Source organism: Helianthus annuus, chromosome 13 (genome assembly GCF_002127325.2).
Source record: "Helianthus annuus cultivar XRQ/B chromosome 13, HanXRQr2.0-SUNRISE, whole genome shotgun sequence".
In the NCBI taxonomy this organism is placed as follows: Eukaryota; Viridiplantae; Streptophyta; class Magnoliopsida; order Asterales; family Asteraceae; genus Helianthus; species Helianthus annuus.
The window spans coordinates 54,892,754-54,906,797 of record NC_035445.2 but is presented as its reverse complement, the minus strand read 5'-3'; the positions used below and the strand labels follow the sequence as shown (position 1 = coordinate 54,906,797).

Here is a 14,044-nt window from a genome sequence, read left to right as displayed (position 1 = left end):
GTCCCCCTGAGGCTGAGCAATTATTGTGGATGACCCGTTGGACCCTGGTCAGGAATTGGATAGCTTCTGGCGATAGGGAGTCAAATGTGTCAAAGGCAAAAGGGACAAAAACATGTTGGTTCTTTGCACAAACTTTAGCGTGCTTATCAACTTTCTTCGATTCTGCCTTTCTTGCTGCTTGTCCAGCTACACACTTGTTTTCCCTTAAACCAATCAGAGGGGAAACCCCTGTGAGGTCCACAAAAGCATGTTTCCCCCTAGCCTAACCAAAGACGAGCAGATCCGCTGGTCGCAGAGTAATAGTAGTTTTTTCCATAATCAAAACCCCCACTTTCATTTTCTGTTCTGTAAGTAACAATACATTTGTACTCTTTGATATAATTTATTAATGTATTATAACGTTTTTATATAATTTGTTAATGTATTATAACGTTTTTATATAATTTGTTAATGTTAATGTAGTTTTGAGAATACAAACCCAACTTCCATTTGTATGAATCTTTGTAAATCAAAGTAGCCTCTATTTCTTACTTTATTCCTTTGTATTCAACAACCAACAGAACCGATTTTAGTCGGGTTTCAATCCGATCTTAACCGGTTCCTATCGATTCATATATCATTTTATTCAATTTCGATCTTCAGCCGGGCTTGTGTTTAACCCGACACACACCGCCAGGCTGTTCGATAAAAAAAAAACACTGTATGTACTAGAAACGCAAATGTACAGCCATGTGAAAACATCTTTTAGTTTTAGTAAGGAATATTGGTGTTAATTTTACCAACTACATCCATAACATCAAGCACTTCAGCCCTGCTTCTCACCATCCTATGAAACAACTCCCTAACTTGCAATTGCAACGGCCCTAACCCTACCTCGAGTTTACGACATATATCCGACAACTCGGTCACTTGTGCCGTCACTTCATCCGCCTTCTCCACGCCCACCGGAAACTCAAACCCCTCCGCAAACTCAACAAGACTCTGAGCAACCTTCTCAATCACTTGAACTTCTGCCAGTAACCCCGCGGTCCCTCTCTTCTCCTTCTTTTTCCACTCTTCGCCGATCTTCTCTTGCAATAAAATCATCGGGTTGGTCCACACGAGATGCCTGGGGAGTTGGAAATGTGCCCCTGGTCCTACGCGTTCTTGGCATGGGACCGCGGTAACCAATGTCCACATAACAAAAACCAAAACTGAACTCATTAGGTATACTGGTTGGGACAACCCGGTCGGGTCTCCGCCACGTGGAGCCACAAGGTTTGTAGACATTGCTTGGAGTTGCTTAGAGGCAGACCATGACTTGGAAAAACTAGAAGATAATGATCTTGAAACTGCAACAATCATACAAATTCTATACATTTATTTCATCACCACAATTAGCCTGTTTTGAATCCAACCCTTCCTGACCCATTACCCAACCCGACCCGACACGACCAAACCAATCGATCTTGTTTTAAATTAACTTGTTCTAAACAAACCAATTGTGGCTCACACCCTTCTGACCCAAACCAAATTGAACCATACGCATTGTGACTCAGACCCTTCATGACCCATTACCCAACCCAACCCGACCCGAACCAAAGTAAACTTGTTTTAAAATATTGTGACCTGAAACCTTGCTGACCCGACCCAACCCAAACCAAAATAAACATGTTTCAAATTAGCAAGTTCTAACCAAACCCATTGTGAACCGAACCCTTCTTAACCCGTTACCCAACTAAACCAAACCCGACCCGACCCGACCCAACCCAGCCCGTTTTACCAAGTTTATATAAAGTTTTTGACAATTTATTGTAGGGGAGTTACCACTTATTTTCCGGGTATGATTAACAGCCGGAGGAGGAGCCACACCACCACCACCCCCACGGCGACTAATCGACCACATCCGTTCGGCCAACTTCCCACCCGTCACATTCGGGTCCTTATCATCCACCACCATGGCCGCCAACAGCGTATTCAACGCTCTTTTCGCCCTCTTAACATGCCCTTCAACAATGGGCCGTTGCTCCAAAGCCTCCACAGCAATCTGAGCCAGCCTCAGCCAATGCCTAACCACCTCAATCCCATGAGTAACCGCATTACATATATCCAAAGCCTTAACCGTCCGGTCCAAATGATCCGGCAACAACCGGTCCAGTGGCGGCTTAGCAAAATGACTAGCATCCCTTCCAATGATCAACACCGCCTTGAATTCACTCTCACAGCATAAATACACATCAAGAAGTTTACGAAACCATGATATGGATAGAACTGTTTCGGTATCGGTATCGGGTTCCGGAGATTGAGGTGGTAAGAGTTGAATGAAGCGATCGGAGACGTGTTTTTGGAATAGTTCAAGTTGTTCAAGGTGTTGCTCGTGGTTGACGTCCATGGAGACTACTTGGTTGCGGCGGATGCTGATGCGGTTGAGGAAGGAGGTGTGGTGGTCTGTGGGCGGCATGGTTAGAGAGAGAGAGAGAGGGATGAGAGAGAAAGTGGTGGAGGGGATGATGGTTAAATAGGGTGGAGTGAGACCGGTTCTTCTTCTTACGTAGTTAATGACGACCTGTTTGTTTTTCCTATTACAACAACAAAAGAATAGAATATGTATGTATGTATGTATATTTTTTAATCATATATATATCCTATAAAGTTGAAAAACCACTCTTAAATTTTATATCAATGTTTATGACAAGACTATAACTCGCAATACTTATATCTTACTATAGTTGTAGGTAAGAATCGTTGGTCGTTATTCGATTGATGGGGTACCAATTAGCGATTAATTGGGATTAATATGGATTAATCGGAATTAGTCGAATCAGGATTTCTATATGTAACTTTTAGTTATATATATACACACATTTTTATATATAATATTTTAAAGTATATACATGTTTTAACCTCTTATTGACCCCCTTTTTTTAAGTTATTGACTGGATTCTATAAGGTTTGGTCGAAATTGGCTCTGATCTAGCTAAAATTTGACCAGAATAGAACTGTCATTGAGCGCCTAGCGATTAATCGGCCATTAATCGGTGAACCTATGATTAGTGATTAATCAAAGACTAGTCAGGATTTTTACAACACTGATTGCACGTATCATGGTGCTACAAACCTTTTGCTAACAAAATTCAAGATTGGTTTCACTAATTCTAGAATATATCAAAGTGACTGTTTATTTTATTGTAGTTATATTAAAAACAGGACGAAATAAAGTATACCTAGAGTGATCTCTTTAGTGTAACGAATTTTATTTGTGATTTGATTATCTTGCTCTAGATTCTTGCAAGTTGTTTTCTTTTTTCTGGTTCATAATATGCTCTATTTATGGAGTTCAATTCATTTGCTTTAGACTTTAGAGAAGTTGATGATTTGAAGTGTTGTTTTGACTGTTCATTTTTTTAACATGTTAAAGGATTAAAAGCCAAGTTAATGATATGCAATACAGTATTTATGGTTTGAAAAGTGTTTCAAATGTATAACTTATATGATATAAGTAGGAATTTAAATAAGTTCATCTGACTTTAATTTTTATTTACATTGTATTTGCCAACAAATATGAATATGAGCTAACTTTATTTTGTTTTGTTGTGAAAGAAATATATGCTTTAGTGGTCAAAAGTGAAAATGTAAAAGCAATAAAGTTAGCGGGTTAGGACATATCAAACGGGGTGGTTTTCACAATCACAAGGTCGATCATCATTGTAGTCGAGTGTTTAGTGTTAGGATGAGGAGACTCGACGGTTCAATCAAGAGGATTAACGACATAATGTGTTAATTGTATCTCACTCTAGAGTTGTCAAACCACATAATATCCCCTTTTTACACTAAAAGAATAAAAGAGCTCTTATGTGGAGATACAATGAGAAATTTAGAGAGCACGTCCGTTTGGCCAATCTCTGACGTCTAATATTATAGTTAATAGCATAGTAGTAATGAATATACATTTTCTTTTTTCTTTTGTTCCATTATACTTGTGATTATAACTGAAGATAAAATAAAATGTAACTATTTTGAAAACACTAAACACAAAGGTGAAGATTGTTTTCTTATTAAACAAATTAAGCCATGAGTTTGTAGCATGATACCAAACCTCATATACTTTTTGAAAGAAAAAAATAAACATTCAAAGGTTTGTGAGAGCACATGACATGGATTTCTTTTCCCTCAATCATACCATGTTACACTTTTGTCTCTACATTCCCCACAATCAATGTCTAGAAACGCGCTATTTAACTTTTTAAATATTTTATGTCTTGCAAATTTTATATATCCATATAATAATATAAACTATTATATAAAAATGTACAAATTTGTAACACACATGACGATTATTTGAGAAGAAAAAATTATCGAGAAAAAAAAAAGAGTACAATTATAAAATATTAAATAATTATCTTATTTATTATTATTATTATATATAATATATGAAGTTGTTGGCTACTTTGAGACTTTTTTTTTTTGTCTTTTTATGAATCTCATCCCTTCAATTTGTATTATTGGCACTTACACTTTATAAATATTTTAAAACCTTTTTAAAGATCATTTTGACCCAACCAATTTTTAAGTGCTTATTTTTCTGTGCATGTCGATGTAAATTCTAGTTAGTTTACATTTCGACATAATTTTTTCAAACATGAGTAATTTCAGATATAATATATTTTAGTGCATATTTTTATGGACATTTTCAGTTGATCTACATCTGACATCAATTTTGTTTGAAAACAAACCGGGAAAATTTAATACATTTTCTTTTGACTGTACAAATTTGAGTTACTTTACATTTCATTAGTCATGTCAAATATAATATGTTTTCGTTCTTATTTTTATGGATATTTTTAGTTGGTTTATCTTTTGATTATTATGCAATTGCAAAAAATAAAATAAAATAAAATAAAATAAAATAAAATAAAACAATACGATCAAATCACGTTAAAAAAATCAACCCCGTAACGCGAGGAATTGATTCTAGTTTATTTTTATCTTTGACTAATTAGTTGGTTATAAATATTATCATCTTCCACCGTAATTTGTTTTGCCTACACATGTCAAAATTTATTCTATACATTTCGAAATTTATCCTACATATATAGAAATTTATTCTACATGTATTGAAATTTATCTTACACAACTCGTAATTTATTCTACACATCTCGTAGTTTATCCTTCACTATAAATTTATGTTTTTTATTAAAAAATATATATTTTAAAAATAAGTTATAAATTTATTGTAGTTCTATTAAAGAGAAAAACTACAAATTAATAATATATGTAAATTTACCAATATACACTTATAATAATATTAAATAAAGCAAACTGATATATTTATATTGGTTGAATTTCTTATTTTTACCAAGAAGTTATTCTCATTTAAACCTTACTATATATACATATATTTCTATTTTGGTAAATTTCAATAATAAGTTTCCTTTTTTCTCAAGACTGAACATTACATTATAACAAAAAAAATTGGACATTGGTATGAATCTTGAACACATTTTCAGGTTAAAGGTTTTCAAATGTTTAGTGTTTTGTTTTTACCACGTACATCCACGTTAAAAAAAAAAACATTGATTTTAATAATTTACTAAACCATTGAAAATGCCATTTTTTTTGTTTTTAGACGAAGAATATGTTACTTCAATCAGGTGGGCACGACCTGCCGACAATACACCCTCCCCACTTTGCCGAGTGCCGTCGCCAATTAATTTTTTTATTCCTCCAGCCGGCCGATTATAAATTTAGCTAACTACTTTTCCCAGTGTAACATTTGACAAACCATTTATTTATTTATATTTGTATGTTGTTATGTATTTATCAATTTATGTTCTAAGCTTGTGTCTTGTTATTTACAGCCGATATCCACTTCGAATTTATCTAAAATGTCAACGAAAATAATTACGGTAGCGACCGCCGGAGCTAGTGAAACCACACTCACATATGCCGTCTTCATCTTTTGTTATTTTATAAAAAAAGTATTATTTTTTGAGTTATTAGTATAATATATCATGTTTGAAGTTTTTTAAACACGATTAATAATAAAAAATCAACTAAATTTCCGACACTTTTTCTACGCATAACAATTTGTGGCTTTTTTGTCGCTTTTTTGTCACAAAATTAAGACCCTTTCTTGTTCGTAGGAATTTCGTGGGAAAAGTGTCGGAATTTTCGTTTGTAGGAAATGCGTAGGAAATTTTGGTAGGAATAGTAACAGTTTTCTAGTAGTGTTGATGGAACTGCACCATTTTATACTGTTAGGTTTACGGTTTGGAATTTAGAGTTGAACAGTGTAAAAAGAATCAACCGTTTATCTTTTTAATTTGATTAATCTCTTTTAATCATTTTTATAACTTTTTAAGATTTATTACAAATTGACACCTTTGAACAAGAAAATAAAAAAAGGATTTAAACTGAACCATATTGGCTAGGCTGACCGATCCATCCAACTTGCCTGTTTGGTTTTCCAAAACATAGTTAATGGTTCGACATGAAATTTTTGTGTAACAAAATGAATATTACCGTGAACAGCTTTAGTGACGTTAAAGACAAGGATCATATATAATTTATACACAAAATGACTTTTCACAGGATTTTTATCGATTGAAATTAGGGGTTTTCACGGATTGGTTTAAAACGTGAAACCTTTCAAACCGGTCTTTAGTTTTCTTTGCGGGCAATTTCGGCCCATTTGGCATCAAAGTTGTGTAAAATTATTACATATTGGAAGAATACTATTGAACTGGGCTAAGTGACTATTGGGCTTAACTGCAATGCAAGTAGGCTAAGTGACTGGGCTAACTCTTGTTGGAAACTCCATGCTTCCATGTATGAGAGTGGTAGCACAGTTGTTAGTTCGACTAAACCAATTGTAAGTTTGATTATACCATTTGGGATGCTTGATTATAGCACATTTTATGGTATGATTCTCTCTTTTTTTTTTTGTGTGTTTATACATGAATTTGCGTTTTCATGTCCTACCTTTCGTACTAGCAATTTGCCTCATGGTTTGATCTAAAATCGGCAAAACCGAGTCGTCTACTTGAAATTAATTTTACATATAGACAGAGAAATTGTGTACATGAACACTTTGTGGCATAGGCTAAAGTGAGCCAAAATACAAATTAAATTATGAATTAATTAAGATAATTACTTACCATTTAAGCTTTGACCTAGTGGTCAAGAGGAATTATCTTTTGTGAAGAGATCAATAATCAATTCTTGTGAGGTAAACTTAGTATAGTATTTAGAGAGGAAAAAGTTTAGTAATTCAACAAAAAATTAAAATAATTACTTGAACACTTTTGACTATAATAATATGACAAAAATATTATATATTTGAATATATAAATATATGACAGAATATTTTTAAATTGGATCTTAAATGGCTATAAAGTCATTCAGTTAGTAATAAATTCATAAAAATATGATTGAAAAATTTAATTGGTAAACAAAATTTTGAATATAAAAATATTTAGATCAAAATTGAAACGACTAATTAATCTAGTTGTTTAAAAGAATGGAGTTGATTAAAATGCTATAATAACTATCTACAACAAAAGTTTATTTTTTTTTATGTTTATTAAAATGCTATAATGGATATGCAAGACCTCTGTTCTATCTTTGGTGTGTCTCATTTGTTGGCTGAATTGTTGTGAGAACTTCGTCACTAATTCTTCAAAACTATCGATTCCTCCAATCGGAAGGCTGTCCCACCATACTCGCGCTGACCCTATCAGGGTTCGTACGAACATTTTGCACCACAGGGGCATAGGCCATAGGGTGACTTCCCCTGCACTTCTGAACAAGTTAATATGATCGTCTGGATCGCTAGTTCCATCATATTTTCCCACAGTGGGCGGTATATTCGGTTTTTCCTTGATGGGGGCCTCAGCTATGCGTCTTGAAAACTTGGACCTGAACGTTACCTCCGCCGGCTTATAGGGCCTAGTCAGCTCGTCATCGTCTTCCGAGCCAACCGGTACCAGCACGGGTACGCCCTGAGGAGCTGGAGGTATTACCGTTTGAACCGGTGTTGAAGAGCTTGTTTGACCAAAGTTCAGCTGTTGACCCGTGCTACCCATATTACCCGCTGGTACTGGTATTGTATTATGTCCTTGCATGGCGTACGAAGTATAACCCCCGTGCTCGAACATGTGCTGCGGGTATTGGAATCCTCAGGGGGTCATTTGGCTTCCTTCGGGGGTAGCCCCATACACAGGAGGGGCGCGTACCCATATGGCGGCATGTAGTAGTACGGCGGGATATAAGTTTGGTTTCCGGATGTGATCGGGGTGTTCAAGGCTGCCTGAGGCATTGTCACCGGCTGACGAGGTAGAGTAGACATCGCCGTTGTGAGAGCCGTTGTAAGGGCTGCCGAATACAAAGGGGGGAACTGGAAGTTACTTCCCGGTGAAAAATATTGTGATGTCCCATCCAGATTCGTATTGTCACACCCCGATATTTCCACGTATTACCTGTCACGACCCCCGACCCCATCTGGCCGGAATCGGGCGCCGCGAACAGCCCAGTGGTACCGGTGATTATTTTGAAAAACATTGCAGCGGAAATTTCATCAGGACCGTGAGTTAGGAAAAATATCAGTGTTTAGAAAACACCGGATTTTATTTAAATAGATGGGATAAACCTATGTTTTATAATGGTAGCTTTAATAAAGATAATTTTGATTTACATAAAACAATATTTCTTAATTTGATTTCATTAATAAAATAAGCCACTTCTTGATGCCTTCGGTGCCGGATCCAATTCTTACTCCCATATACTGTAATTACCTGAAACGCGTTTTAAAAAGGTTTTGTCAGCGGGAAATACTGAGTGAGTTCATTCAGGTTTTATACAAAACAGATTTGTTATAATTCACAGTATTAAGAGCGATTACAATGTCTCTAATATCAAACCAACTACCCACGGTACTTTATCACTCGACCCATTGGCCCACCTGTCCAATAGTGTCTGTGATTATGGTCATATCACCCATTGGCTGCCCCAATGTTGAAGATTATCAAGTAATGTATACAAAACCCCACATACCGGCTGTAACTTGGTGATTACAAAGACTTAATCCCTGTAATTATAACTTTGAAAATAATTTGGAGTTTTGTAAAACAGTTGATAAAAAGAGAATGACTCACAGTATAAGCATGCAGTATTGATTTAACAAGCTTCTGGATACTATTCCTTCTGATAATTAAGCGTATACTTTATTGTTCTGAATCTTCTGATGAAGTAATAGTTTGTTTGATTGTAAGTGTGTAGTTGGGAGTATCCGGGTAGTTAAACATATAGTTTAACATAATGGAATACGTATTTGTGTAAAACCCAAATCAAACCTTAACGGTAGTCACGAGATTCGAACCTTAACAGAATTCACAAAGTATAGTACTTTGGCATCCGTTTAACGAACTCACAAAGTATAGTACTTTGGTATCCATTTAACGAACTCACAAAGTATAACACTTTGGATTCCGTTTACCGAAATTCACAAAGTACAACACTTTGGCATTCGTTAGTTGGTTCCTGAATCAATCGGACAGAACATCGCTTTGGTGATTATTGGTTAGAACACCAACGTATAGAGAGAATAATAGAAGAAATGAGCAAGGAAGAATGAAATCCTAGGCTCCTATTTATAGGTAAGGAGTATGCCTTTCTTAGCTTGGAAGATTTCTTAATTATTAAGTTTCCTTTTATTTATTTAGTTTTTCCTTAACTATTAAGTTTTACTTAACCATTAAGTTTACTTAACCATTTAACTAAATAACTTACTTAGCTTAATAACTCTTGCTTAATTAATCTTGATTAGCTTAATTAATCTTGATTAACTGGTTAATTAATCTTACTTAACCGATTAATTAATCCTAATGGTTTAATCAAGTAATTTATTTAGCCGATTAATTAAATAACGTGACTAGCTGATTAATTAACTTACTTAGCTTACTAAGTTTCCTTTCCTGTTTAGTTGTCGTAGCTATTAAGTTTTCTAACCTGCTAAATTATCTTAATAGCTAAGTTTGATATACTAGTTTAATAGCTTCCTGATTATGAGTTCTAATTTCTAGACACAAGAACTCGTATTAGTGTATTAACTCAATTCAACTTTAACGATAATCACGAGACAGAAACCCTCACAATGAATGACAAAGTGCGATACTTAAACATCCAGCGGATTCGCAACGAATGACAGAGTATAGCCCGAGTTCGGGCGACACTCAAACATCCTGTCGGAATCACGACGAATGACAAAGTATAACCTGAGTTTGAGCAGCACTTAAACATCCATCGGATAGTCTCGATTGATCGGATAAAGTATCATACCAGTGATTAGAGTTATTACCCTAATAACGGGCAGAGTTTAGGGATTTAGAGGGTAAAATCCCGAGCTATTATTTACAAAAATAAAAGCTGACGGAAAGAAAAGAATTGAACAGCGATCGAGTTAATACCCGGCATCGTAGCAGCACCCCGCTATACTAATTGGAGATTATTTCGGCTATAACTCGACGTATATTTGGAGTTTTTACGTCGTTTTACTTTCTGATTTCGAGTCCCAAGGCCTGCTATTTATACACGAAATTTGACATGCTTACGGACCGTAAGCCTAATCCCTTACGGTCCGTAAGGGACACCTAAGGGTCATAGGGTTGCCACGCATGGGACTAGGCTTGCTGAGTCGTCGTCTCCTTAATTTTAAATTTTGACAACGAGTTATAAGGATAATCATCGAGTAGGGAATACCCCCCTAAGTTTTAGGGGCCCTGATCCTGATTCTGATTATTCTGAAAATTTTAGGGATTGTGCAGGATTACTTGGGTGTCTCAATTAGGGTTTCCTTTTTATACAATTAACATAATAAGTATTAATTTTAGTGAGAGTCGTTACATCCTCCCCACCTTAATAAAATCTCGTCCTCGAGATTTGGACTATGATATTTTCTTGGGGTTATGTTACTTCTTTTAAACAATGTATCGTGGAATGGAATTAAAAGATATTCGAGGGGTATGAATTTTGAAAAATAAAAATGATTTATAGAAACAATTGGATTCAATATCCGGAATGAACTTACTTTGATCAATGGAGGGAGATTCCGAATTGATAAATCTCTATTTGTAAATGGAAGTATGAAAAATGATTTGTTAATGATTATCCCGAAAATCAATATTGTTTACTTAAATGGTATGGATACACTAGACAATAGAATTTAGTGTATTGTAATCTGAGTACATAATTGTACCAAGAATATTAAAATGATGAATCAAACGAATGACGTACGAGTATGGTTTATTATTATCACATGCTACAAATTTATACGGATACTGCGAGGTAATGATTGAAAGAATTCAATAATCATGGTGACCGAATAAATTCACCGTTTTCGAAATTAACTGAGAGTTTCAAGGAAGCGAATCTGGATGTTTCAAAAGATGAGAGGTTCAAATGAATGAGATGAAATAATATAGTTTCCAAGGTGATTAGGTTCAAGCCAAAAGATATATGATCAATAGATATTTAAAATGAATGTGAAGGACTTTTTAGAATTAATAAAATTCTTTGTCAAAAGAAAGCTTATTTTGATTGGCAACTGAGGAAGACTTAGAATCGACAGGTTTAAAATGGAATAAAAACATGAAAATGATTTGTCAAATATTGAATTATGATATGAGAAAATCGATGTGCTGAGATAAGTGAATTGCAAGGATATACGAAAAGACAATAGAGTTAGTGTATTATTGTCTTAATATATAATTGCATTAAGATGATTTTAATCAGAGGTGATATTTTAATTTATTAAATACCTTTTCTTTTTATGTTATCATAAAGTAAAATAATAAATTAATATAGATAGTTTTAAAATATCAAAACCCGTGGAAATAAAATAATAATATATGTTTTATAAATATGTCTTCTCCTTTCTGTACAAAGTATATATATTTATATATATATATATATATATATATTAACTAGTCATTATCATGGTTAGATATTGGTTAGTGCTGCCTTGTTTAAGCATAGGTGGCCAGTCCATGCCTAACTAAGGCTAGGCTATTCAATACATGTCCCTGACAATAACCCTAGTACCTAAAAATAATACTAATATTAATAATAAAATTATTAAATAACTTTAATAAGAGTGTATCTCAATAAAATTTATATATATATATAATATAAATTCTTTACCTCAATGGTTTAACAAAATTTTAAGTATATGAATAGTATATTGTAAATAAGGTGATTACTTGTATAAGTTTCCCTATTAAAAATTTATATTTATAATGTTTATCGATTAATGATGATGAAGCAATAAATATCACGAAAGGCTCGATTGATGTTGTAAGGATTATTATGAAATAAATTTATGTATTATTGTCTTAGCACACGATTGTGTTAGGATTGCTTGTATAGAATAAATTAACAAAGCGGATTCAATATAAATAATTAAATAATTAAATCCGAGATTAGAGTAAGCTTCAGATTTTGTGAAAACATTACCACAAGGTGATCGAGATCAAAGAAATAATTTAGCGAAGTCGAAGGTTAAGTAAGCATGTTATGATTCAAAGCAAATGAAGTGCTTGTGGGTACTATTTTGAATATAATAGCTTCAATCTTTCATTTGGGATTTTGAAATGAATATGTAATGCGAGCAATTCAAACAGTTGAACTTGGTTTAAATAAAGCAAGTTTTAATAAGGAAGTTCGGACATGATCACAACAGAAACCATGTATACCTTTCAAAAGAAAATCGAGTTTTTCAAGAAATTCATTGATTCGATATTAAAGAGTCATTGCTTTGTAAAAACGTGGTTTACAATGCAAAGATTAATTATACCGAAACGAGATTTGAACTTTTGATAAAACAACAAATTGGAATGACGCCCTCCTATGGTCTTCATAACTCCAATAAACCACATACGCAACAAACAGTGCATGTGTAACGTGTGGATTTACCAAGAAATGAAATGGATCAATATTTGCTACTATGAAAGGAATCCTCATGGTATGATGACCATTTGGGGGAGTAGAAACGCGAAAGTCAAATCATTATAGGCAGAAGTCAGAATTGCAACGAAAGGAATATAAGAACTTTATCTGGAATTTCGTGTGATAATTGTTGTTAAGTGATATTACCAAGGAATGTCGAATAAAATGAAATGAAATAGGGGATTTGCAAAGGTATATGACTTCTTTTGTAGTGCCAACAATTATGACTACGATTAGACTGTGCACCTATGGTTGTGAAATATTGTTTCAAGTACCTTAGTGATATTCAGATTGTTTGTAGGATCTTGTGGCAAAGTGCTTCTTTTTGATTAGTAGTTCTTCTACTGACAGAATTAGTATTGGTGTCATCGTGCCCAATTTATATTTTCCAAAGGTCTTGCCTTGGAAGTCGTGTGTGATATATTTCAACGTCTGTGGACGTATATTTTAAGTTTCATGTGTTTTCTTGTGCATTAGCATAACTTTATATGCTTCTTACTTGCGTTAATAGTATATGGTAACGCATTGGAAATTTATACTTTTGATGATGTTCCAACTTAATGGGTTTCCATTTATTATTGTCGCATGAGTTACGAGACAGATGATCAAACGAAATAATGTTTGATATCGGAATTAAAGATATATGCAAGAGATTTCTGATAAAGAATTCTAGAATTATTATTGACACATATGCTTGTGTTTTATTCTTAATTATCAATCGTTAAGGTTTTTGGAATTTCTTATACATATCTATATAATCATATATTTCACATGCTGTAATATACATACCCTTTATAAGGTCAATGTATTTATCAGATTCATATTTCCAAGAACCAGTAAGATATTTGGTCATGATACTACTTAGGGAAATCTTGTCGCTGATTTGACATATCATTTACCCCGTCTTATCCGGTTCGCGCCGGAGCGGTAATCTCAATATGTCCGGACAAGCTGGAGAGTCTGCTACTCTATACCCAGTTTTACCGGAGGAAATTTTCTATTTCCCATAAATAGTATTTTTTTCAAAAAGTGCCTCTTTTATTAGGGCTTTTATCCAGAATCAAGG

General features: G+C 34.1%; 1 protein-coding gene across 1 annotated transcript; it reads right to left on the bottom strand.

The window, feature by feature from the left end:
* Positions 1–685: 685 nt before the first annotated feature.
* LOC110897823 lies at positions 686–2,507 on the bottom strand. Its single transcript, XM_022144550.2, has 2 exons — positions 1,807–2,507; positions 686–1,331 (listed from the first exon to the last, which is right to left on the bottom strand). Exons 1-2 carry the CDS (start codon positions 2,438–2,440, stop codon positions 751–753), a joined length of 1,215 nt encoding a protein of 404 aa, XP_022000242.1. The 5' UTR covers positions 2,441–2,507; the 3' UTR covers positions 686–750.
* Positions 2,508–14,044: the final 11,537 nt, after the last annotated feature.

What these genes read in the sequence shown, in the direction of transcription:
- LOC110897823 (XM_022144550.2), bottom strand. Translation starts at nt 2,440, where the DNA reads ATGCCGCCCACAGACCACCACACCTCCTTCCTCAACCGCATCAGCATC. An exon ending in TCATACCCGGAAAATAAGTG is followed by an intron (nt 1,332 to 1,806) that starts GTAACTCCCCTA and finishes TGATTGTTGCAG; the next exon opens with TTTCAAGATCATTATCTTCT.